The sequence below is a fragment of the Heterodontus francisci genome, chromosome 2 (genome assembly GCF_036365525.1).
Source record: "Heterodontus francisci isolate sHetFra1 chromosome 2, sHetFra1.hap1, whole genome shotgun sequence".
In the NCBI taxonomy this organism is placed as follows: Eukaryota; Metazoa; Chordata; class Chondrichthyes; order Heterodontiformes; family Heterodontidae; genus Heterodontus; species Heterodontus francisci.
Window position 1 is genome coordinate 197,901,559 of NC_090372.1, and position 24,435 is coordinate 197,925,993.

Sequence of the window (24,435 nt, forward strand, 5' to 3'; positions counted from 1 at the left end):
GATCCAAATAAAGCAAGAGTATAGTTCGTTAACGAGAATTAAGGAAATTGTTTTCTTTTCAAGGAGCAACAGGAGAAGGACATTTTTATGCTCTTCCTGAGAGCAAAAGGACATTTTTTTCCAATCTTCAATTCTTGGCAGAATAAAAGTAATTTTCCATATTGCCATTTGCAATACAACAGTGTAAAAGTGAAGAATAAGTGGGAGGACATTTACAGCCTCAAACCGTGTGCTGTTTCCAGTGACATAAACCGAAATGTCACAAATAAAAATCAAACAGCAGGGAATTCAAAATGCATCCATGTATAGTTGTACTAATCATCAGCCTAAAACAGATTTATCCAAGTTTATGAACGCCCCTCAAGATTTCTAATGAGATTTCCAAAATAGGACACACAATTTCAAACACACTGTGCCATACAATGAATCAAAACAAAGAGTAATTAACATGTTTTTTCCCCCATAAATTGCAGGCCTCTTTACATTACTTCACCAGGGGTCCCACTCTACAAAATTAAATATATATATTTTAGCACTTTAAGAAATAATTTTGCTCAACATTCATTTGTTCCGGACATGGATATGCTTTCAGTCTTCTGATCATTCCCATTTATACTACTTAACAAAGCCTGCTACCATTTTCCTGTTAAGTCAGCAAGCCTAACCAATGAAAGACTACATCATACACACTAGGAAGGCCCCAGTTATGATCCCTGGACTGCTGAATTCAGTGATCAGGCTTGCTCATGAATAATGGCCATTTCGATCAGGCCATCTGGTACTAAAAGAACATTCCCCATCAAGTCGTTAATGTTTTCAGGAAGAGTGCAAAGGAGAGGAGGAAATGAGAGAAAATTGGCAGAAAAAAAGAGACAAAATAATCAGAGTGTTATGATAAATAACCTCCTTAAGTGAAGGTGACTAGATAGTAACTTTTGAGACAAATATGCAAATGAACCATGATCAGCATCACAGATGAAGTCAATCAATTAACTGCAGTTCAGATTAAGATAAATATGATAGCTTTCATAAAATAGGAAATTTAAAAGCAAAAAATTAAATCATAAATACAGGACAAGGGGACATCTGTTTCAAACACAAACAAGAAATGCTGGAAATACTCAGCAGGTCTGGCAGCATCTGTGGAGAGAGAAGCAGAGTTAACGTTTCAGGTCAGTGACCCTTCATCAGAACTGGCAGATATTAGAAATGTGAAAGGTTTTAAGCAAGTAAAGCGGGGATGGGGCAAGAAATAACAAAAGACATGATGTTGATAGGATAAGGTCACAGAGAATAACTGACCAGAAGGTCATAGAGCAAAGGCAAACGATATGTTAATGGTGTGCTGAAAGACAAAGCATCAGTACAGGGAGGGTGTTAATGGACAGAAAACTGAGTAGCCTGGCCCCAAGCACGAACATGAAAAAAACAGTGGATAGGCACAGTAGAAACAAACTAAACAAACTAAAATAAAACACATAAAAAAGAAAAAAAACAAAAAAGAAAAATTAAAAGGGGGGCCCTGTCATGCTCTGAAATTAGATTAGATTAGATTAGATTAGAGATACAGCACTGAAACTCAATGTTCAGTCCGGCAGGCTGTAGTGTGCCTAATCGGTAAATGAAGTGCTGTTCCTCAAGCTTGCGCTGATGTTCACTGGAACACTGCAGCAATCTTAGGACAGAGATGTGAGCATGAGAGCAGAGTGTTGAAATGGCCAGCAACTGGAAGCTAGGGGTCATGATTTGGGACGGAGCGGAGGTGTTCCGCAAAGCGGTCACCGAGTCTACATTTGGTCTCCCCAATGTGAGCAGCGAATACAGTATACTAAATTGAAAGAAGTACAAGTAAATCGCTGCTTCACCTGAAAGGAGTGTTTGGGGCCTTCGATAGTGAGGAGAGAGGAGGCAAATGGGCAGGTATTACACCTCCTGCAATTGCAAGGGAAGGTGCCTTGGGAAGGGGATGAGGTGGTGGGGTAATGGAGGAGTGGACCAGGGTGTTGTAGAGCAAACAATCCCTTCGGAATGCTGACAGGGGAAGGGAGGGGAAGATGCGTTTGGTAGCAGTATTATGCTGAAGGTGGTGGAAATGGCGGAGGATGATGCTTTGGATGTGGAGGTTGGTGGGGTGGAAAGTGATGACAAGGGAAACCGTCTCGGTTCTGGGAATGAGGGGGAAGGGGTGTGGGTAGAGGTGCAGGAAATGGGCCGGACACAGTTGATGACCCTGCCAACCACAGTGGAGGGGAATCCTCGGTTGAGGAAAAAGGAAGACATATCAGAAGCGCTGCCATGGAAGGTAGCATCATCAGAGACGGAGAAACTTGGAGAATTGACATTGGTTTCAAAGTGTTCGGCGGCTATAGGACGAAAGTCGGGAAGCGCATCTGCTCCTAAAAAATACCTAAAATAGTCTTCAGGTAGGACAATGGAGGCAAAAACTCCAAGTCATTTGGAGAGCTAGAAAAACCTCCATCACCTGCACTTATATGTGATTTCAATTACAAACCTCAATTGTACAACAAAGTTTTACATAAATGCCAGCCTAAATTTTGCGCTCAAATTCTGACTCTGAGGCACTAACCAAGCACCCTTAAGCTTGGGATTCATTGTGGATCTATTAGCAAGAAACCAAAGTATTAATTTGTGACATAGTAGTGTCTAGTTGAGACATTATCTTACCTGTGGAGCCTGATAGAGAGTAAATATGCTTTAAACATTCAAACCAGCACAATGAGTTTTCAATCGGAGAAATGAACCCTACAAACACCAACACACTGAGGGACCGCTGCAAATACTGCATACATCAAAGGACCCCTGATCTAACTTCCAAAATGGTGGTGTCAGCCACGCAAAGGAAAATAGTACTCCTAAATCACACCCAAGTTCCTTTCCCCATGACCACTTTGCTCCCTGGCCAAATGGACTCCCAATCCTGCAATGCCTCGATTTTACAATTGTCATCCTTCTTTTCAAATTCCTCCAAGGCCTCGTCCATCCCTATCTCCATCTTCTCCAGCTCTGTAACCCTCCAATATCTCTGCATTCCTCCAATTTGGGCTCTTGAGCATCCCCAACTCCCTTCGCCTCACCACAGGTGCCATGCCTTCAGCTGACCAGACCTCAAGTTCTGGAATTCCTATACCATGCTAATATCAAGAAGCGCTGATAAATGCAGAAACCTGATGAAAGATAAACAGAAATTTGAAATAGAGCCTTTTGCGTTTCCAAGGCTCCAGGGACCACAATTATAAAATCTACAATTTAATTGGCAGCAAGGAAAAAAATATTTTTTAGGGTAGCCATTAGAAACTGTCAGCAGAGTTAGGTGGTAGTAGAGGAGGAATGATTTTAATGGCCTCTTTTACCAATGCCCTTTGAAGGCATATTTCAGAAAAGATTTTGATGCCATAACCACAGAAGATTGGCATAACCTCCGGAAAATTGACAATTTACGCCTTTTCTGTCAAAGTTACAGCAGGAGAATGGTGAACTCCCAGAGTTATACCCAAGTTTCTCAGGGCAGGTAACCTTATTAGCATGGTACAGCTAACTCAATCAGTTCCATTAAATGCTAGGCAGTCATATTTTTATTTTTTCAGTATTGGATAAGTAAAAAGTTTGTTCAATTAAAAATACCAGAAAGACCAAAGCCATTGTCTTATTTCCCTTCCATGAACGCCATTTCCTAGCCGACTCCATCTCTCTCCTTGGCCACTGGTTGAGGCCAAACCGTTGATAGCCAAGGCATCCTATTTGGCTCTGAGCTGAGCCTCTGACCCTAAATGCTTTCCATCATCAAGGCCGCCTACTTCCACCTCAGTAATATTGCCTGTCTCCATTCCTGCCTGTACTGTTCTATGTTCTATGAAAGAAAGCTAGCTAGAAATATAAAGACAGATAGTAAGAGTTTTTATATTGAAAAAACAAGAGAGTTAACAAAGTGAACATTGGTCCTATAGAAAATAATAGGGAATAAATAATGGATAATAAAGGAGATTGCAGATGAATTGAACAGGTATTTTGCATCAATCTTCACTAGAGGATACAAGTAACATCCCAGAATTATCTGCAATTCGGGAAATGGAAGGGAGGGAGGAACTCAAGAAAATTACAATCATCAGGGAGGAAGCGGTATTGAACAAATTGTTGGACCTGCGGGCTGATAAGTCCCCAGGTCCTGATGGACTTCATCCTAGGGTGTTAAAAAAAGTGGCTAGTGAGATATTTGATGCGTTAGTTTTATTTTTCCAAAATTCCCTAGATTCGGGGAAGGTTCCATTAAATTGGAAAATAGCGAATGTAACTCCTTTATTCAAAAAGGGAGACAGAAAGCAGGTAACTACAGGCCAGTTAGCTTAACAGTCTTCGGGAAAATGTTAGAAGCTATTATTAAAGATGTTACCGCAGGGCACTTAGAAAAATTCAAGGTCATCAGGCAGAGTCAACATGGTTTTCTGAAAGTGAAATCATGTTTAACCGATTTATTGGAGTTCTTTGAGGGAGTAACATGTGCTGTGGATGTATTGTACTTAGATTTCCAGAAGGCATTTAATAAGGTGTCACATCAAAGGTTATTGAGGAAAACAAAAGATCATGGTGTAGGGGGTATCATATTGTCATGGATAGAAGATTGGCTAGCTAACAGTAAACAGAGTAGGCATAAATGGGTCATTTTCTGGATGTCAAGATGTAACGAGTGGTGTGCCACAGGGATCTGTGCTGGGGCCTCAACCTTGTACAATTTATATAAATGGCTTAGATGAAGGGACCGAAGCTATGGTTGCTAAATTTGCTGATAATACAAAGATAGGTAGGAAAGCTGTCTATTTTGGCAGGAAGAATAACAAAGTATACTATCGAAATGGTGAGAGATTGCGGAGCTCTGAGATACAGAGGGATCTGGGTGTCTTAGTGCATGAACCGCAAAAGGTTACTATCCAGGTACAGCACGTAATTAAGAAAGCTAATAGAATGTTATTGTTTATCGCGAGGGGAATTGAATACAAAAGTAGGAATGTTATGCTTCAGCTATACAGAGCATTGGTGAGACTACATCTAGAGTACTGTGCACTCCTTATTTAAGGAAGGATGTAAATGCTTAGGAAGCAGTCCAGAGAAGGTTTACTAGACTGATACCTGGAATGGGCTAACTCTATGAGGAAAGATTGGACAGGTTCGGCTTGTATCTGCTGGAGTTTATAAGAGTAACAGGTGGCTTGTCTCAAACATCCAAGATCCTGAGGGGTCTTGACAGGGTGGATGTGGAAAGGAGGTTTCCTCGTGAGAGATTCTCGAACAAGGGGTCACTGTTTAAAATTAAGGGGTCGCCCATTTAAGACAGAGATGAGGAGAACCTTTTTCTCTCAGAGGGTCGTGCATCTTTGGAACCCTCTTCCTTAAAAGGCGGTGGAAGCAGAGTCTTTGATAATGTTTAAGGCAGAGGTAGATAGATTCTTTATGAGCAAGGGGGTGACAGGTTATCAGGAGTAATGTGGAGTAATCAGTTCAGCCATTATCTTATTGAATGGCAGAGCAGGCTCGAAGGAACGAATGGCCTACTCCTGCTCCTAATTCATATATTAGTATCCTACACAGTGAACAACATACTGATATGCACTGTCAGGTTAAGGAATGATAAATGGCCACTTAAGGAAGATACATGAATGATGCCTGCTCCCATGAAACTGCCAGCAAGCATGAGTTGCCTCACTCAAAGGAATGGGGAAAGAAAAGAATCAAATAAAGGGGGAAAATCATTTTTGTCTTATTGACAAGATTAATAAAGCACACAAATATATAGCCAAACTTTGTTATATGCTGGTCACTTACCTAAGGTGTCTGGAATGTTTCTCCTCTTTCTAGCTGCATCTGTTAACCTAATAACAGTCCCTTCTTTCCGTTCAGTTTTAAAACGCATTCTTCCAGACTCTTCATCATCGTCATCTTCATCATCAGAGACTTCCTTTCTTTCTTCTACTTCCTGTATTTGTTTCACCACCTAAACAATTAAAAAGCATTGCAACATTTACAATTTAGTCCACTTACAACATTTTTTACATATTAAATAAAATTTGGGTCTCACCATTGGCTATGAAATTGAAGCAAACCACTTAAAGATGTAGGAAAAGGAAGGACAAAATAAAGGAGAAGCAAACATTTAATCTTTTTCTTTTGGGCCTCCTTATCTCGAGAGACAATGGAAACGCGCCTGGAGGTGGTCAGTGGTTTGTGAAGCAGCGCCTGGAGTGGCTATAAAGGCCAATTCTAGAGTGACAGGCTCTTCCACAGGTGCTGCAGAGAAATTTGTTTGTCGGGGCTGTTGCACAGTTGGCTCTCCCCCTGCGCCTGTCTTTTTTCCTGCCAACTACCAAGTCTCTTCGACTCGCCACATTTTAGCCCTGTCTTTATGGCTGCCCGCCAGCTCTGGCGAACGCTGGCACCTGACTCCCACGACTTGTGATCAATGTCACAGGACTTCATGTCGCGTTTGCAGACATCTTTAAAGCGGAGACGTGGACGGCCGGTGGGTCTGATACCAGTGGCGAGCTCGCTGTACAATGTGTCTTTGGGGATCCTGCCATCTTCCATGCGGCTCACATGCCAAGCCATCTCAAGCGCCGCTGACTCAGTAGTGTGTACAAGCTGGGGATGTTGGCCGCCTCGAGGACTTTTGTGTTGGAGATACGGTCCTGCCACCTGATGCCAAGTATAGAGCTTTAATGACATCAGAACGTCCTAAAGCACTTTTCAGCCAATTAAGTACTTTTGAAATGAAGTCTCTGATGTAATCTAAGCAAATGAAGCAGCAAACTGTGGACAAAACAAATCTCACAAACAGCAATAAGATACATGACCAGATAAACGGTTTTAGTGATGTTGGCTGTGGGATAAATATTAGCCTAAAATTTGACAGTGAAGCCTTCCCTCTGTTCTGCACTGAAACGTTAGTATTTATCCAGTTTCTGGAGTGGGACTTGAACCCAACATCTTCCAACTCAGGTAAGAGTGCTACCGCTGATCCAAAGATGACACCTGAATACATGAATTGATAATTTGACTTCAATTAAAACTATTCAGATATAGTTTTGATTAGAAATGTGTTGGTTGTGGTGAATAACTCGTTCAAACCAAAAGCGCACTGTGCAGCAGCAGTAAAAAAAAAAATCAGACTTTGGACATTACCACTGAACAGAAACTGAACTGGACCAGCCACATAAATACTGTGGCTACAAGAGCAGGTCAGAGGCTGGGAATTCTGAGGCAGATAACCCACCTCCCGACTCCCCAAAGCCTGTCCACCATATACATGGCACAAGTCAGGAGTGTGATAGAATACTCTCCACTTGCCTGGATGACTGCGGCTCCAACAGCACTCCGGAACCTCGACACCATCCAGGACAAAGCAGTCTGCTTGATTGGTACCTTATCCGCCAACTTAAACATTCACTCCCTCCATCACTGACACAGTGGCAACAGTGTGTACTATATACAAGATGCATTGCAGCAACTTACCAATGCTCCTTTGGCAGCAGCTGCCAAACCCGCGACCTCTTCCACCGAGAAGGACAAGGGCAGCAGTAAACTGAGAATTGGTGAGCAGATTGTTAGTAATAGATGCAACTTGATGCTATAGATGAGCTTTTCCACCACCTTGTTGCTGATTAGACTGGATCTTGAATTGGCTAGGTTGGATGCACCCTCTTTTTTTCTGTGTCAGAGTACCCATGGGCAATTTTCACATTGTTGGGTATATATTAGTGTTATAGCTACATTAGAACAGCTAGTATGAAGCTGTATGAGTTCCAAGGATAATACTGTTGAAGCTTGGAAGTCATAGGCTATGTGTTGAAATAAGATTTTCAAGTACCTGGATAGACTTGTCCAAATCTGTTGATCTGTCAACCATGTAATGAATAATTTTGCAGACCAACATCATGCACACTATGTGCAAACTTATGCTGGAGTAATCACGCCCCATTTACTCGTGAAATACTGTGATGCATTGAAACCACACTGCAGCTGGCAATTAGTGAACTCAAGTATTTCATGTACTCATTAATGCTTAATTTTGTCATTGTATTAATTACCATATGGGTATAACAATGAAGCAGTGATCAAGGCATCTGAGCTATAAGGAGGTTGAAATAGTTTAGGATTACTTAATCTGGCGAAAGACCTATGAAATGTGGCGATTGATTAATATTGCTTGCATGGTTTACAGATGTACTAAAGTGTAGTCAATGAACTGTTGCCCCCTTCGAGGCCAATTCCACGCAAGAGAACTGGCTGAGGATTTACGATCACATCTCAGGATTATTAAGTGCCTAAAGTTTCAATTGGTCTCTGGCATTATTTCTTAACTAAGGTATATCAATAATTACAGTAAGCAATGAATGCAGTACATGATTAAATGAACGAGTTAACCAAAGGTACAGTCTGATACAGAAATCTTTGATCATGGCTTCATTGTTATACCCATATGGTAATTAATACAATAACAAAATTAAGCATTAACGAGTACATGAAATAATTAAGTTCACTAATTGCCTGCTGCAGCATGGTTTCAATGCATCACAGTATTTCTCTAGTAAATGGGGCGTGATTACTACAGCATAAGTTTGCACATAGTGTGCATGATGTAGGTCTAAAAGCCTACTCGGGTATGAAATTGAAGCACGATCCGACCACATCCAACCCGAACCGGGCCACAGTCCTTTGACTTTTTCCCACGCCCGACCTAACTCCCGTAATGAAGTTAATTATATCAAACAGGTTATTGCGCTCTACCTTGTCCAAATGCTGTGATCCTGCGTTCCGGCAGCACGTTTCCCGCCCTGACGTCCCGGCTGAATGTTCAAATTTTGAGGATTACTTCCCTCCCTGAGCAAGAGACACTGTGTCCACGTCCAACCCGACCCAAGCCCGAATGCCAAACCCGGAAGAAAGACCCGACTCGAACCTGACATGTCGTCGGGTCTGGTCGGGTAGCCATGCTTTATGTAGGTCTGCAAAATTATTCATGACATGGTTGACTGATCAACAGATTTGGACAAGTCTATCCAGGTACTTGAAAATCTTATTTCAACATATAGCTTATGACTTCCAAGCTTCAACAGTATCATCCTTGGAACTCATACAGCTTCATACTAGCTGTTCTAATGTAGCTATAATACTAGTATATACCCAACAATGTGGAAATTGTTCATGGGTGTTCTGACAAAAAAAAAGAGGGTGCATCCAACCTAGCCAATTCAAGATCTAGTCTAATCAGCAAAAAAGTGGTGGAAAGGCTCATGTATAGCATCAAGTTGCATCATTTACTAACAATCTGCTCACCAATACTCATAGAAAATAGAAGTAGGCCATTCAGCCCTTCGAGCCTGCTCCGCCATTCATTATGATAATGCCAGATCATCCAACTCAGTAGCCTGTTCCCGCTTTCCCCCCATATCCTTTGATCCGTTTAGACCCAAGAGCTATATCTAACTCCTTCTTGAAAACATACAATGTTTTGGCCTCAACTGCTTTCCGTGGTAGCGAATTCCACAGGCTCACCACTCTCTGGGTGAAGAAATTTCTCCTCATCTCAGTCCTGAAAGGTTTACCCTGCATCCTTAGACTATGACCCCTGGTTCTGGACTCCCCCACCATCGGGAACATCCTTCCTGCATCTACCCTGTCAAGTCCTGTTCGGATTTTAGAGGTTTCTATGAGATCCTCCCTCACTCTTCTGAACTCCAGCGAATATAATCCGAACCAACTCAATCTCTCCTCATATGTCAGTCCCGCCATCCCAGGAATCAGTCTGGTAAAACTTCACTGCACTCCCTCTATAGCAAGAACATCCTTCCTCAGAGAAGGAGACCAAAACTGCACACAATATTCCAGGTGCGGCCTCGCCAAGGCCCTGTATAATTGCAGCAAGACATCCCTGCTCCTGTACTCAAATCCTCTCGCTATTAAGGCCAACACACCATTTGCCTTTGGTACTGCCTGTTGCACCTGCATGCTGACCTTCAGCGACTGGTGTACGAGAACACCCAGGTCTCGCTGCATATGCCTCTCTCAGTTTATAGCCATTCAGATAATAATCCGCCTTCCTGTTTTTGCTACCAAAGTGGATAACCTCACATTTATCCACATTATACTGCATCTGCCATGCATTAGCCCACTCACTCAACTTGTCCAAATCACCCTGAAGCCTCTCTACATCCTCCTCACAATTCACCCTCCTACCCAGTTTTGTGTCATCTGCAAAGTTGGAAATATTACATTTAGTTCCCTTATCTAAATCATCAATATATATTGTGAATAGCTGGGGTCCTAGCACCGATCCCTGCGGTAGCCCACTAGTCACTGCCTGCCATTCGGAAAAAGACCCATTTGTCCCGACTGTTTCCTGTCCGCCAACCAATTTTCTATCCATCTCAATACACTACCCCCAATCCCATGCGCTTTAATTTTACATGCTAATCTCTTATGTGGGACTTTGTTGAAAGGCTTCTGATAGTCTAAATAAACCACATCCACTGGCTCCCCCTCATCAACTCTACCAGTTACATCCTCGAAGAATTCTAGTAGATTTGTTAAGCATGATTTCTGTTTCGTAAATCCATGCTGACTCTGCCCGATTCTACCACTGTTCTCCAAGTGCTCTGCTATAAAATCTTTGATAATGGACTCTAGAATTTTCCCCACTACCGACGTCAGGTTCACTGGTCTATAATTCCCTGCTTTCTCTCTACCTCCCTTTTTAAATAGTGGGGTTACATTAGCTACCCTCCAATCTGTAGGAACTGTTCCGGAGTCTATAGAATCGTGGATGACCACCAATGCATCCACTATTTCTAGGGCCACTTCCTTAAGTACTCTGGGATGCATACCATCAGGCCTTGGGGATTTATTGGCCTTCAATCCCATCAATTTCCCCAACACCATTTTTCTACTAATACTGATTTCTTTCAGTTCCTCTCTCTCACTAAACCCTGTGTTCCCCAGCATTTCTGGTCTGATATTTGTGTCCTCCTTTGTGAAGACAGAACCAAAGTATGTATTTAGTTGGTCAGCCATTTCTTTATTCCCCATAATAAATTTCCCTGTTTCTGACTGTAAGGGACCTACATTTGTCTTTACCAATCTTTTTCTCTTCACATACCTATAGAAACTTTTACAATCAGTTTTTATGTTTCCCACAAGCTTGCTCTCGCACTCTATTTTCCCCTTCTTAAATCAATCCCTTGGTCCTCCTTTGCTGAATTCTAAACTGCTCCCAATCCTCAGGTCTGTTGTTTTTCCTAGCAAATTTATATGCCTCTTCCTTTAATTTAATGCTATCTCTAATTTCCCTTCTAAGCCATGGTTTGGCTACCTTTCCCGTTTTACTTTTGCGCCAGACAGGGATAAACAATTGTTGCAGTTCATCCATGCGCTCTTTAAATGTTTGCCATTGCCTATCCACCATCATCCCTTTAATTAACGTTTCCCAATCAGTCATGGCCAACTCGCGCCTCATACCTTCGTAGTTTCCTTTACTAAGATTCAGGACCCTTGTCTCAATCAACTATGTCACTCTCCATCTTGATGAAGAATTCGATCATATTATGGTTACTCGCCCGCAAGGGGTCGCGCACAACTAGATTGTCAATTATTCCTCTCTCATTACACAATACCCAGTCTAGGATGGCCTGTTCTCTCATTGTTCCTCAACGTACTGATCCAGAAAACCATCCCATATAAACTCCAAAAATTCCTCCTCTATGGTATTGTGACTAATTTGATTTGCCCAATCTATATGCAGATTAACGTCACCCATAATTACAGATGTTTCTTTATCGCGTGCATCTTTAATTTCCTGTTTAATGCCATTCCCAACATCACCACTACAGTTTGGGGGTCTATATACAACCCTCACTAGCGTTTTTTGCCCTTTAGTGTTTCTTAGCTCTACCCATACAGACTCCACATCGTCAGAGCTCATATCTTTCCTCACTATTGCGTTAATTTCCTCTTTAACCAGCAATGCAACTCCACCGCCTTTTGCTTTTTGTCTGTCCTTCCTAAATACTGAATATCCCTGGATGTTCATTTCCCTGGTCACCTTGCAGTCCTGTCTCCGTAATCCCAACTATATCATATCCGTTTTCATCTATTTGCGCTTTATTGCGAATGCTCCGCGCGTTAAAGCACAAAGCCTTAAGGCTTGTCTTTTTAACATTACTTGGCCCCTTGCCACTATTTGTCACTGTGGCCCTGTTTGATTCTGGCCCTTGATCTCTCTGCCTATCACTTTTCTTATCCCTCTTACTACTGTCTTTTGTTATTGTCTTCGATTCCCCCCTCCTCTGACTCCTTGCAAAGGTTCCCATCCCCCTGCCATTTTAGTTTAAACCCTCCCCAACCACTCGAGCAAATACGCCCCCAGGACATCAGTCCCGGTCCTGCCCAGGTGTACCTTGTCCAGTTTGTACTGGTCCCACCTCCACCAGAGCCAGTCCCAATGCCCCAGGAATCTAAAACCTTCCCCCTCACACCATCTCTTCAGCCACGTATTCTTCCGATATATCCTGCTATTTCTACTCTGACTAGCACATGGCACTGGCAGTAATCCTGAGATCACTACTTTTGATGTCCTACTTTTCAACTTACTTCCTAGCTCCCTATATTCTGCTTTTAGGACCTCGTCCTTTTTTTTTTTAACCTATGTCGTTTGTACCAATGTGTACCACAACCAGTGGCTGTTCACCCTCCCCCTTCAGAATGTCCTGTAACCGTTCTGAGACATTAGATTAGATTAGAGATACAGCACTGAAACAGGCCCTTCGGCCCACCGAGTCTGTGCCGAACATCAACCACCCATTTATACTAATCCTACATTAATCCCATATTCCTACCAAACATCCCCACCTGTCCCTATATTTCCCTACCACCTACCTATACTGGTGACAATTTATAATGGCCAATTTACCTATCAACCTGCAAGTCTTTTGGCTTGTGGGAGGAAACCGGAGCACCCGGAGAAAACCCACGCAGACACAGGGAGAACTTGCAAACTCCACACAGGCAGTACCCGGAATCGAACCCGGGTCCCTGGAGCTGTGAGGCTGCGGTGCTAACCACTGCGCCGCACATCCTTGACCCTTGTACCAGGGAGACAACATACCATCCTGGAGTCTCTTTTGCGGCCACAGAAACGCTTACCTATTCCCTTGCCAATTGAATCCCCTATAACTATTGCATTCCCACAATTTTTACTGCTCCCCTGTGCAGCAGAGCCAACCATGGTGCAACGAATTGGGCTGTTGCTGCTTTCCCAAGAGGCCATTCCCCCCAACAGTATCCAAAGCAGTATACCTGTTTTGCAGGGGTGTAGCACAGGAGATTCCTGAACTGCCTGCCTAGTCCTCTTGCTCTGCCTGATGGTCACTCATTCCCATCCTGCCTGTGGGGTCTGAGCCTGCGGTGTGGCCACCTCTCTGTACGGGCTATCCACGATACTCTCCGCCTCATGGATGCTCCATAGTGTCCCCAGTTGCCGCACCAGCTCCAAAACCTGGGCTTCCAGGAGCTGCAGCTGGAGACACTTCCTGCACACATGCTGTTCCCGGGCACTGGAAATGTTCCCGACTTCAGACATGGAGCACACCACGGTTTTGAGCTCCCCTGCTATGACTTAACCCTTTAAATTAAATTAAACCTTCTGGAAGATCTTAATGCCCAATAAGAAATTACTCTAGGGCCCGTCTTCCCTGGTCTTCCTTACTACGAAATCCCTAAAAAAAAAAACTGCTTACTATATTTGAAATAAACTTTAAACTTTTCTTGCCCGAGATACTTAACCAGCTATTTAGAGCTATTCCCCAACAGCAGTGACTCACCAACCAATCACCTTGCAGCTCTCCTGTCACATCACTGTTGGCTTTTTTTCCCCCAAAACTCCGGCGTGCTGCCGCTGGACTTTTAAACTCTGCCAGTCTCACTCAGTCTTGCTTCTTCCCGCTGCCACTGCACTTTTAAACTCTTCCAGTCTCGCTCAGTCTCAGTTTGTACATTACTTCCACTCACATGTACATTTTACTATGTTAAAGGTGCTATAAAAATGCAAGTTGTTGCTGCCTTCCCTCCCAGCACTGCAAGAAATACTGGGTTTCACAGCCATACAATTCCTCCCCATTCGCCAGTCCTCACTTCTCAAACCCCTCTTAAAACTGCCCTGTGAATAAGTGGCTTTGGACCGATGGGGATTTTTGTCCTCTCAAGTCTAGGTCCACTGTAGACTAATTGGTAGAGATTGAATGTTACAATGAGTTAACAACTCCCATAGTGTTGAATCATATGACTACCATGATAGTAGGTAGTGACTGAAATTTGCAGATGACACAAAACTTGGAAGTATTGTGAACTGTGAGGAGGACAGCGATAGACTTCAAGAGGACATAAGTAGACAGGCTAGTGGAATGGGTGAACATGTGGCAGGTGAAATCTAATGCAGAGAAGGGCGAGTTAATACATTTTGATAGGAAGAACGAGAAGAGGCAATACAAAATAAAGGGCACAATTCTAAAAGGGGTACAGGAAGAGAGACCTAGGGATATAAGTGCACAAATCATTGAAGGTGGCAGGGCAGGTTGGGCAATTGGTTAAAAAGGCGTACAAACATACGAATTAGGAGCAGGCGTAGGCCACTCAGCCCCTCGATCCTGCTTCGCCAATCAATAAGATCATGGCTGATCTGATTGTAACCTCGACTACACATTGCCGCCTACCCCCAACAACATTTCACCCTCTTGCTTATCAAGAATCTATCTACATTGGCCTTAAAAATATTCAAAGACTCTGCTTCCACTGACTTTTGTGGAAGAGAGTTCCAAAGACTCACGACCCTCTGAGAAAAAATTTCTCATCATCTCTGCCTTAAATGGGCGACCCCTTATTTTTAAAGTGATCTCTTGTTCTAGAATCTCCCACAAGAAACATCCTTTCCACATCCACCCTGTCAAGACCCCTCAGGATCACATATGTTTCAATCAAGTCGCCCCTTACTCTTCAAAACTCCAGCGGATACAAGCCTAGCCTGTCTAATCTTTCCTCGTAAGACAACCTGACCATTCCAGGTGTTGGTCTCGTAAACCTTCTCTGAACTGCTTCCAATGCATTTACATCCTTCCTTAAATAAGGAGACCAATACTGTACACAGTACTCCAGATGTGGTCTTACCAATGCCCTGTATAACTGAAGCACAACCTCTCGACTTTTGTATTCAATTCCCCTCGCAATCAACAATAACATTCTTTTAGCTTTCCTGATTACTTGCTGTACCTGCATACTAAGCTCCTGCAATTCATACGCTAGGACACCCAGATCCCTCAGCATCTCACAACTCTGCAATTTCTCACCATTTAGATAACACTTTTTTTCCTTATTCCTCCTGCCAAAATGGAACAAAAGCAAGGAAGTTATGAAGAACCTTGATAAACCCGGCCTCAACTGGAGTACTATATGACATTCTAGACACCACACTTTAGGAAGAATGTGAAGGCTTTAAAGAGGGTGCAGAAAAGATTTACGAGAATGGTTCCAGGGATGAGGGAGTTCAGTTATGAGGAGATTGGAGAAGCAGGGGCTGTTCTCCTTCGAGTCAGAGTCATTTACGGCACAGGAGGAGGCCATTCGGCCCATCGAGCCCATGCTCCTAGCCCTGCAAGTCTATTTCCTTCAAAGTTCCTCTTGAAGTCATTGTTTGTCTTTGCTCCCACCACCCTGTGGGCTGCCAGTTCCAAGTAATTACCACCCACTGCATAAGAAAGTGCTTCCTTGTATTCCCCCTGCATCTCTTGCCCAAAACCTTCAATCTTTGTCCCCTAGTCCCTGTACCATTTGTTAATGGGAACAGTTCTTCCTTGTCAAACTTATCTAAGCCAGTCATAATCTTGTACAGTTATTAAATCTCCCCTCAATTTGCTTTGTTCTCAGGAGAATAACCTCAGCTTGTCCAACCTAACCTTGTAACTAAAATCCTCCATCCCTGGAACCATTCTGGTTAATCTCGTTTGCACCCTCTCAAGGAACCTCACATCCTTCCTGAAGTGTGGTGACCAGAACTGGACACAATACTCCATTTGGGGCCTAACCAGAGCTTTATAGAAGTTCAGCATAACTTCCCTGCTTTTACACTCAATGCCTCTGTCATTTTTTTATTTCTGTTTAACAAGTACCCCAGATTGAAAGTGGTCTAGATAACACCATCTGAAAAGTAGCCACTGGTGAAAGCTCAGGGCACAAATTGGAACACAATGATCTCTGTGCCCCCAACTGTTGCTTTTCTGGCACCTGCCAGATTGGGTTGGATAAATTAATTGAAGCTTTTTCATTACTGAACCATCTCCAGAACTGATGGTAGAATTCCAGAATTGTGCAGAGTGAAGACAGTGAAGAGGTTCAGGCAAGGAAACAGTTCCTAGAACTGGAACAGTGAGAAAAACAAGGAAGTATTGGGAAGTAGTATAGAAGTTCAACCACAGGTGAAAATCGTAGCGCACTATTTGGAAGAGTAGGTTTTCAATGCGTTGTAAATGATGCTTACTTTGTGACTGTTGAAGTGTATTCCCAGGGCAGAGGCACCTGCAATAAATATTATATGAATAACCAATAACATATAATTCTAGCTAGCAATGAAATGTTTGCAAGGCACCATGGGACTTAGCTAACTAACGACTACATTCCTTATAAGGGCTGATTCACACAGATTCATACAGAAAAAGCCTCATTCAGCAGAATATCTCTAATCAAGCAGCCTCTAACAGATGCCCTTATGGAATGCTGACAAAGATACCAGCCTGGAACAAGGTTAAGTTAAGATGTTATGTATACATAAGACCCAAGGACGGTGGATAAGGGGGTTTGGAAGACATCACGAGTAACCCCCTAGCTGTCCATGAGCTGGTCACGCAGTCCCCCAATACCTAGTAACCAATTTCATTGGTTCCAATAATCAACATATATAATCACTATGATTGGACCGTGTCCAGCCAGGATGGGCTGAGTAACTGCTTCAAACTGTATAAATATTGATTATTTTCCTTTGTTCAGTGGAGAGGAATCTGGATTGCCCAGTGACCTACTCCCCGCTGGCATAACCCAATCAACTGTTCGACGTTTGGAGCAGACCCGAGTGTCGAGTGATTCTTTCAGATTCATTCCCGCTAACAGTCTGGCATAGTCAGCAGGATTCGACTGTCGTTTGTTACCATCAGAAGTACCGGGTGAGTATATTTACTCAGAATACGTACTGCTAAAAACTTATCCCGGAACCGGGTGGTGTTCAGCGACCAACGAATTTCAAACCTGTGAACAGGGTCCGATAATAGTCGAACGGTGGTAGGTAGTTCGTTAAGATATGTACAGCACTGTCAGGAATTGCTTACAGTATTTAAGAATTATATCATAAGCTTGTTGTACGAAATACTGACAGACTTGTGCCCCGACAGTTAGCCAGCAGAGACTCTGCTACAAGTTGCACTAGATCAAAAGCGGACCTCAGAGAGTAGATTTCTAACAGTTCTAATCCGATCCAAAAATTGGCCAGTGAAAAGATAGAAAATTTAGAGCTCGAATGGGGGCCAGAAGGGTCCCTTACCTGCCGCTTGGCAGAGAAATATAAAAGATTAATAGAGAAAATGATTAAATCAGGTTGGAAACCCCATGACCTGCCAGCTGACCAGCAGGAGTGGTGAAAGAAGGAAAAGACAAGGATGAGGTAGCCTGGGTTCTGATTCTTCGTGCACATGTAGAACAGAACAAGTAAATCAGTATGTAAAAGATAGGAAGCAGCAGGTAACTGTCATGTCCAGACGGTCAGTCCTGCCAGCACTGACAGGCAACCCAAGCGCGCCGCCTAACGAGGATGACATTGATTGGGGATCCCCAGATGAGGATGCATATAATTATAGCCAAGAAGGAGGAGACACCCCACCCCCTTCCGCCCTGGCGAATTCAGCCAAAACAGCTCCCGTAAAGGTGGAATACGTCCCCGGGGTCCCAGCACAACGAGGGGCAGCAGGGCGGGGCGGGGCGGACACTCAAGGCAACCAGCCCTACCAACACAGTTAAGAATGACATATATATCCCTGTCTCCCGGGGATACTATGAAGTTACTGGATAAACTGCCACTCTTTAAATCCCGCCATAGCAATGCAACTTTCTGGCAGAAGATTAAAGAAATGCAAATCTGTCACAATCTCCACAATCGTGATGTTGCAGGATTAGTCAGGACGAAAATGCCTGAGAACTATTGGGAACAATTGCAGGCCGCTCACCGGGATAGTACCTGGCGTGCGGACCAGCAACAACAGGAATAAGAACCGATTGCTTTTAAAGCCAATGTAACAGCCACCCTAGGTCAGGTCCCTGGAGTTCGATAGTAGGGGTGACCCAGAACAAAGGGGAAGGAGCGCAGGAATATGGGATTAGAAAGTTCCAAGCTTTCCTAGCGCACAGTGGCATGGCAAGTGTAGATCGACAAAATCCGGCATTTCTCCAATTATATAGGGACGGTATAAGCCCCACTCACCAGGCAATATTGAAAATGGGACTGGTAAATTACAATAATTATGATGACCTGGAAAATTGGGCTACCGCCATAGATAATCAACAAAAATCCAAAGTAGCCACTCTACTAACCAAAGCTTGCAAAGCAGCCGCTGTAAAAAGAGAAACCTGTTTTAACTGCAATAAACCAGGGCATCATCGCACTGTGTAGAGCCCCAAGGCGCGATAGCCACAAGAAATGCAAGAACTGTAATAAAATGGGGCATGAAATAAAGGACTGCTGGGCAAGGGGGCGGGCGGACAGGAAGGAAAGGGACCCCAGCAGGAACAAAAGGGAAAGGTGACCGACGAGACAGTCACAGACGCCAGTCAAATGAGTAATCAACAGCTGTTCGACATCATACAGCACCTGACTCGACAACAAACACAGCCCCAATGAGTTGCATTGGCCCCCGGGCATGGATCCGATCCCCATATGTGGACTGATGCATCGTTAGGGGGCTGGCGATGCGATATGTTAATAGATACGGGAGTATCGGTATCCTTGACTAACCTCGACCTGCCCACTACCCGACACTCCATTACGATACAGGCAGTACGGGGCAGCAGAAACATTGCATATAAAAGTGAAACACAGATATTAGAAATTGAGGGTAGAATGCTGCTGGTCCAGTTCTGGGTGTGCCCAAACCCGGAAGGTACAATACTGGGTAAGGACTTACTCAATGAGCTGGGCACAATAGTAGACGCACAGAATAGACAAATAAACTGGACGACAAAAAAAGGGACACAAAGACAAAATAACCGGAAAATGGGTCCCACTAAGAAATGTAGCAACGATAGGCATCATTAATACCTTGGCCAGAGACTGGTCTGGAGATGGGACGTTGGGAGCACTATGTCAAGCTATACCAGAAATCTGGGCCAAGAACAAACAAGACTGCGGTCTCATCAAAACTACGCCAGAAAGAACTATTGGGCCGCCACACCCGCCTCACAAACAATACCCGATTAAACCAGAAGCCATGCAAGCAACTGAGGGAATAATAAAGGCTCTGATAGAACAGGGCATTTTACGGCCAACAGTGTCAATCACGAACTCCCCCATGTGGCCAGTTAAAAAACCCGATGGGAGTTACCAGTCAACTGCCCTGAATAAAGTAACATCCAAGGAGCACTCCATCGTAGCCAGCCCAGTCACTATCTTCAACGGTTTAAATCCGGAACATGAGATTTTTACAGTTCTAGATATCGCAAACGGATTTTGGTCAATCCCATTGGACCCCGAGTCTCAGGAAAAATTTGCCTTCACCTCAAGGGGTACACAATACACTTGGACCAGACTCCCACAGGGGTTCCACAATAGCCCAAACATTTTTCATCGGATCAGGAGTAACGCCCTGGAAGGATGTGACCTAGCCCCATATATTAGTACTGTCTTACAGTACGTGGATGATATCCTGATAGCCTCGGCGACCGACCAAGAGCACCTAGGGGCCCTGGCAACCATATTAAGGACATTAGGAAAATCAGGGATCAAGATTAACCCAAAAAAGGCACAAATTGGCCAGACCAGAGTACGGTATTTGGGACATGACGCAAGTCAGGCAAGTAAAACCCTCCCCGCCAATCACAAAACGGCAATCGCTAATATGCCCCGACCCACGACAGTGCGGGGGGTATGGCGAATGATGGGCTTGTTCAATTACTGCAAAAATTTTATTCCCCAATTCGTTATCCTGGTGGAACCTATCCAACGTTTAGTGAAAGGAGGAAAGCCAGGGATGGAACAAGTGGAATGGGGAAGTGAGCAAGAGGAAGCATACGGCAAATTAAAGGCTGGGCTGCTTGCAGCCCCGGTCCTCAGACTACCAGACATGACAAAGCCATTCCATATTTATTATGATCTTGATGGAGGGTTCTATCATGCTGCAGTAACCCAGGAAAGGGGAGGGGCAATGAGACCAGTAGCATACTACTCCACACAAGAATCCCCAGTCGTTCGAGGGCTCCACCGGTGCGTAGCTGCCCTTGACTGCGCAGCCTGGGCAGGGAGAGTATGCGAGCCTGTTACAATGTCTGGGCAGCTGATTATACATACCAAACACACTGTAGTGGAGTTGTTGAACACGGGGAGACTGAAAACAGTGTCCGATGCTCGACGGGCCACTTGGGAGGCAGTACTGCTACCTAAAGACCAGTTGATAAAAATCATTAGAGATAAGGGCTCAACCCAGCAGAGGGAATAATAGCTGAGGGAGAGCCACGTCAGTGCCAGACAGAAATAGATCAGGAAGTAGAGGGAGAAATAGCGGACAAACCCTTAACAGATCCCGACCTAACCCTCTATGTCAATGGATCCAGACGACATATAGACGGACAGTTCCATATGGGGTGGGCCGTGGGAGATCAAAATGGCACAATCCTTTTACAAGGAGGACTGGAAGGGACGATATCTGCCCAAGTCGCGGAACTAGTGGCTTTAACTGAAGCTTTAAATTCAGCAGAAGGAAAGCGCGTAAATGTGTTTACAGACAGCCGATATGCATTTGGGATAGTACACGATTATATGACAGCCTGGAGTAGACGAGGGTATATAACGTAAGGAGGGGGACATATTAAGCACGAGAACGTGGTTCGAGAATTAGTAGAAGCAGTTAAGCGACCAGCCGCTGCAGCCGTAATAAAAATCAAAGGGCATCAGAAGATCAAAAGTAAGGAACAACAGGGAAACTTGTTAGCTAACCAGGCAGCCCGGAATGCCGCAGAAAGGGCTGTGCCACAGGCCATTCAAGTAGCTGCGCTAGGACCAGGGGAATTAAACATTAAAAGAGTACAGGAAGAGGCTAGCACGGAAGAACGATCCCGGAACAGTTATTGGGGGAGATGGGGTATGGCGAAAGGGACTATAAGTAGTCGCCCCATCCTCCATACAGACTGAGTTACTCAAACTATACCACGAACCAGATGTGATGGGATGCTAAATCGCCTGCTTAAAGACTGGTGGTGGGCCGGTGTAGGGAGAGACATGGCGAAACACTGCCAACGTTGTATAATAAGCGCACAGCATAACCCAGGAAAACCCATAAAGGTTAAAATGGCACATCAGCCCCGACCTAAAGGTCCGTGGGAAAACCTGTAAATTGATTTTACCAGGCCTCTACCCAACAGTAGAGGAAAAAGGTATTGTCTGGTGATCATCAATCAGTTCACCCGGTGGGTTGAAGCATTCCCCACCAGGGACCGCAGGGCCTCCACTATAGCACGAATCCTTGCATTCGATATAATACTGCGCTGGGAGGTGCCCCTCCAAATCGACTCAGACCAGGGCACACACTTTACAGGACAGGTCATGAAACAAGCCTGCGGTTTACTGGGAATCCGACAACGGTTTCATGTCCCCTATCACCCACAGAGTTCAGGAATGGCGGAGCGAATGAACCACACTCTAAAAACGGCTATAGCAAAGGCCATCTCCGAGACCGGAAAGGGGTGGGTAGACGTCTTACCCTGTATATTAATGAGACTCAGAGACTCACCCAACCGAAAGACAGGCTTGACCCCCTTCGAGCTTATGACATGGAGGGCTATGCAACTCCCCGAAAGCATCATAGTAGGTGCGGAGGATATGGGACCCCTACGAGACCAAATCAGGCAATACATAAGAAAATTAGATCGGCAGTTAAAGGAGTTGCGACAGGAGGTGAGGGATCAGCAGACCATACGAGACCGAGAGGCACAGAACAAGGATAAGGCCGACCAACCTATACCTCAAATAGGGGATAAAGTTTTGCTACGGGTTACCCCTGAACAAGCGGGATTTGCCCCAAAGTGGACCGGACCACACGATATTATCATGACTAGTGATACCTGTGCATGTGTTGATATGAAAGGGAAGGGCCGGTGGAAACACTGATCCCAACTAAAAAAATATAATCAAGGGAATGATGGCTCAGCCTGAGATAGTGCCCATCATGGAGACCACCTGGTATGCCGTATGATACCAGGAGTGGCGAAACACATTAGAGAATGGATTGTTCGGGGGACTGGGAGTGGTGATGATGTTAACCGGAGTCTGGATGGTATTCAAATGGAACACCACACAGGCACGAGCACAGCATGCTCAGATGCAAATCCGACGGCAGCACAGAAACGAACTTGACTAGATAGAGATGGTACAATTATAAAATGACATAGCTATTAACCCTTAAACAATAGAATGTTTTCAGCCCACACAGGTGAGGAAATGAGTAGACCAGGAACGAACACCTGGTGATGACCAGGTCATTCTGTTTAAATCCCCAGATTAAACATCCAAAGCGATGAAGCAACAGCGAAAACTTCCGACTCTAGGGACTCATGATAACTGGAAACTTTGAGACGAATACAAGCACAAGAGAATGCTGATGCACGACTGGAGCTACAACAAACAGAGGAGGAACGTAACTACATGAACTATGGGGCTTTGTATAATTTCACTGATGGTATATGTATCCCAGCAGCCAAGGACTGGAGTAGAGATAAAACTTATTTTAATGCATGGTTACAAGTTCACTTGGGAAAAGATAAAGTAAGCATACAGTGCTCTACTGATGCAACAAGAGTCAGCTGCATCCGACAAAGAGAAACAAGAAAGATGTGCGTTCGGAATAATCTGCACACCACCTGTCAGACCTCAGCCCATGGCTACCTATAGAAAGGGTTATGTGGATACTATGAGGAGGTGGGGGAAGCAGTGTTATCTTTGTAAGTATGTTTTGCTCCCCCTCCAACGCCACGTCCCATAATAGCCGAGAGAAAAGGGACTCACCAGAGTATACCCAGTGATCCCAGATTGCGAAATGGGCGAAGCTACCTGAGTGGGAATAGTCCTGATGATCCCAATAGTCACACGGGACTCAGGGACATTTCCCCACTACCAATTGGAAAATATCGGGGTCGTACGGGGTAACATCTCCCTCCGCTACTATTTAACAGAAGCCTCCATCATACTCAGAAACAATACACTATATGGAATCTCCCTTACGAGATGCAAGCAAAGGGGGGACATTACAGTATGTCCTTACCCAGTGGGACAGGGAGAATTGGATGAATGTGGGTTCAATCGAACCGATGGCTGTGTCATAGAAATCACACCTGCCCCCATACATTCCGCCAGAACAGGTTACGGAGATAAAGGAAAATATTGCGTCTCCATCACAGAAAGTTCCTACTGCTATAATGACCTACAATGTCCTATCCCACATCCAAACTTTTGCTTTACGCCTTTACGACCCGTCACTATAGGACAAGCTCGAATCATTCAGGGTCAGCGCAGAGGTACAGAAATCATTAACGCCACCGATCAACTTCATGACCACTTATAGGATTATGAGGAGCCAGAACAGGCCCCCATTCCGCACTTAGCCGAAGTATTAAGGGAATTAAGGCTCAGGGTGGGTCAATCCGTTAAGCTTTACCACCAACTGCAGACAAAAATCAAAAAACTGGAGAAAGATACTGATACAGAATTGCAGAACCAGAGTTGGTGGATGATGATTTGGGACTGGGGGATGAATGTGAACATCCACCCCTGGATTTGGATAGTATCACACGTAATGGTAGGGATACAAGTGATCCTGGCCATAACATGGGGCATACTGCCCTGCCGATCATGCAGGCAATATGTATGACGAAAGGAGATGAAAACCAGAGCGAAAGCAAGAGAGATGATTTGCCTATCCGGGGGACAGAGTCATTTGGATCACCTCAATTTGATCTAGAACGATCGGAATTCCTGAAATCACGTGACTGGCCAGCACGTCTGAGGCAGGGAATACCGGGCAGTTTAGAAAAAAGGGCAACGAATAGTGTCGGTTAAGGGGACTACGGCTAGTCTCCTACTGA

General features: G+C 44.4%; 1 protein-coding gene across 3 annotated transcripts in view; it reads right to left on the reverse strand.

Moving 5' to 3' along the window:
* Positions 1-24,435, reverse strand: part of rbm33a (RNA binding motif protein 33a) — a 236,255-nt gene that overhangs the window by 149,159 nt on the left and 62,661 nt on the right. For all 3 annotated transcript variants that reach the window (XM_068015013.1, XM_068015011.1, XM_068015012.1), the window contains exon 7: positions 5,836-6,004. In XM_068015013.1, coding sequence (XP_067871114.1) covers positions 5,836-6,004 — 169 coding nt within the window. The remainder of the gene's footprint in view (positions 1-5,835; positions 6,005-24,435) is intronic.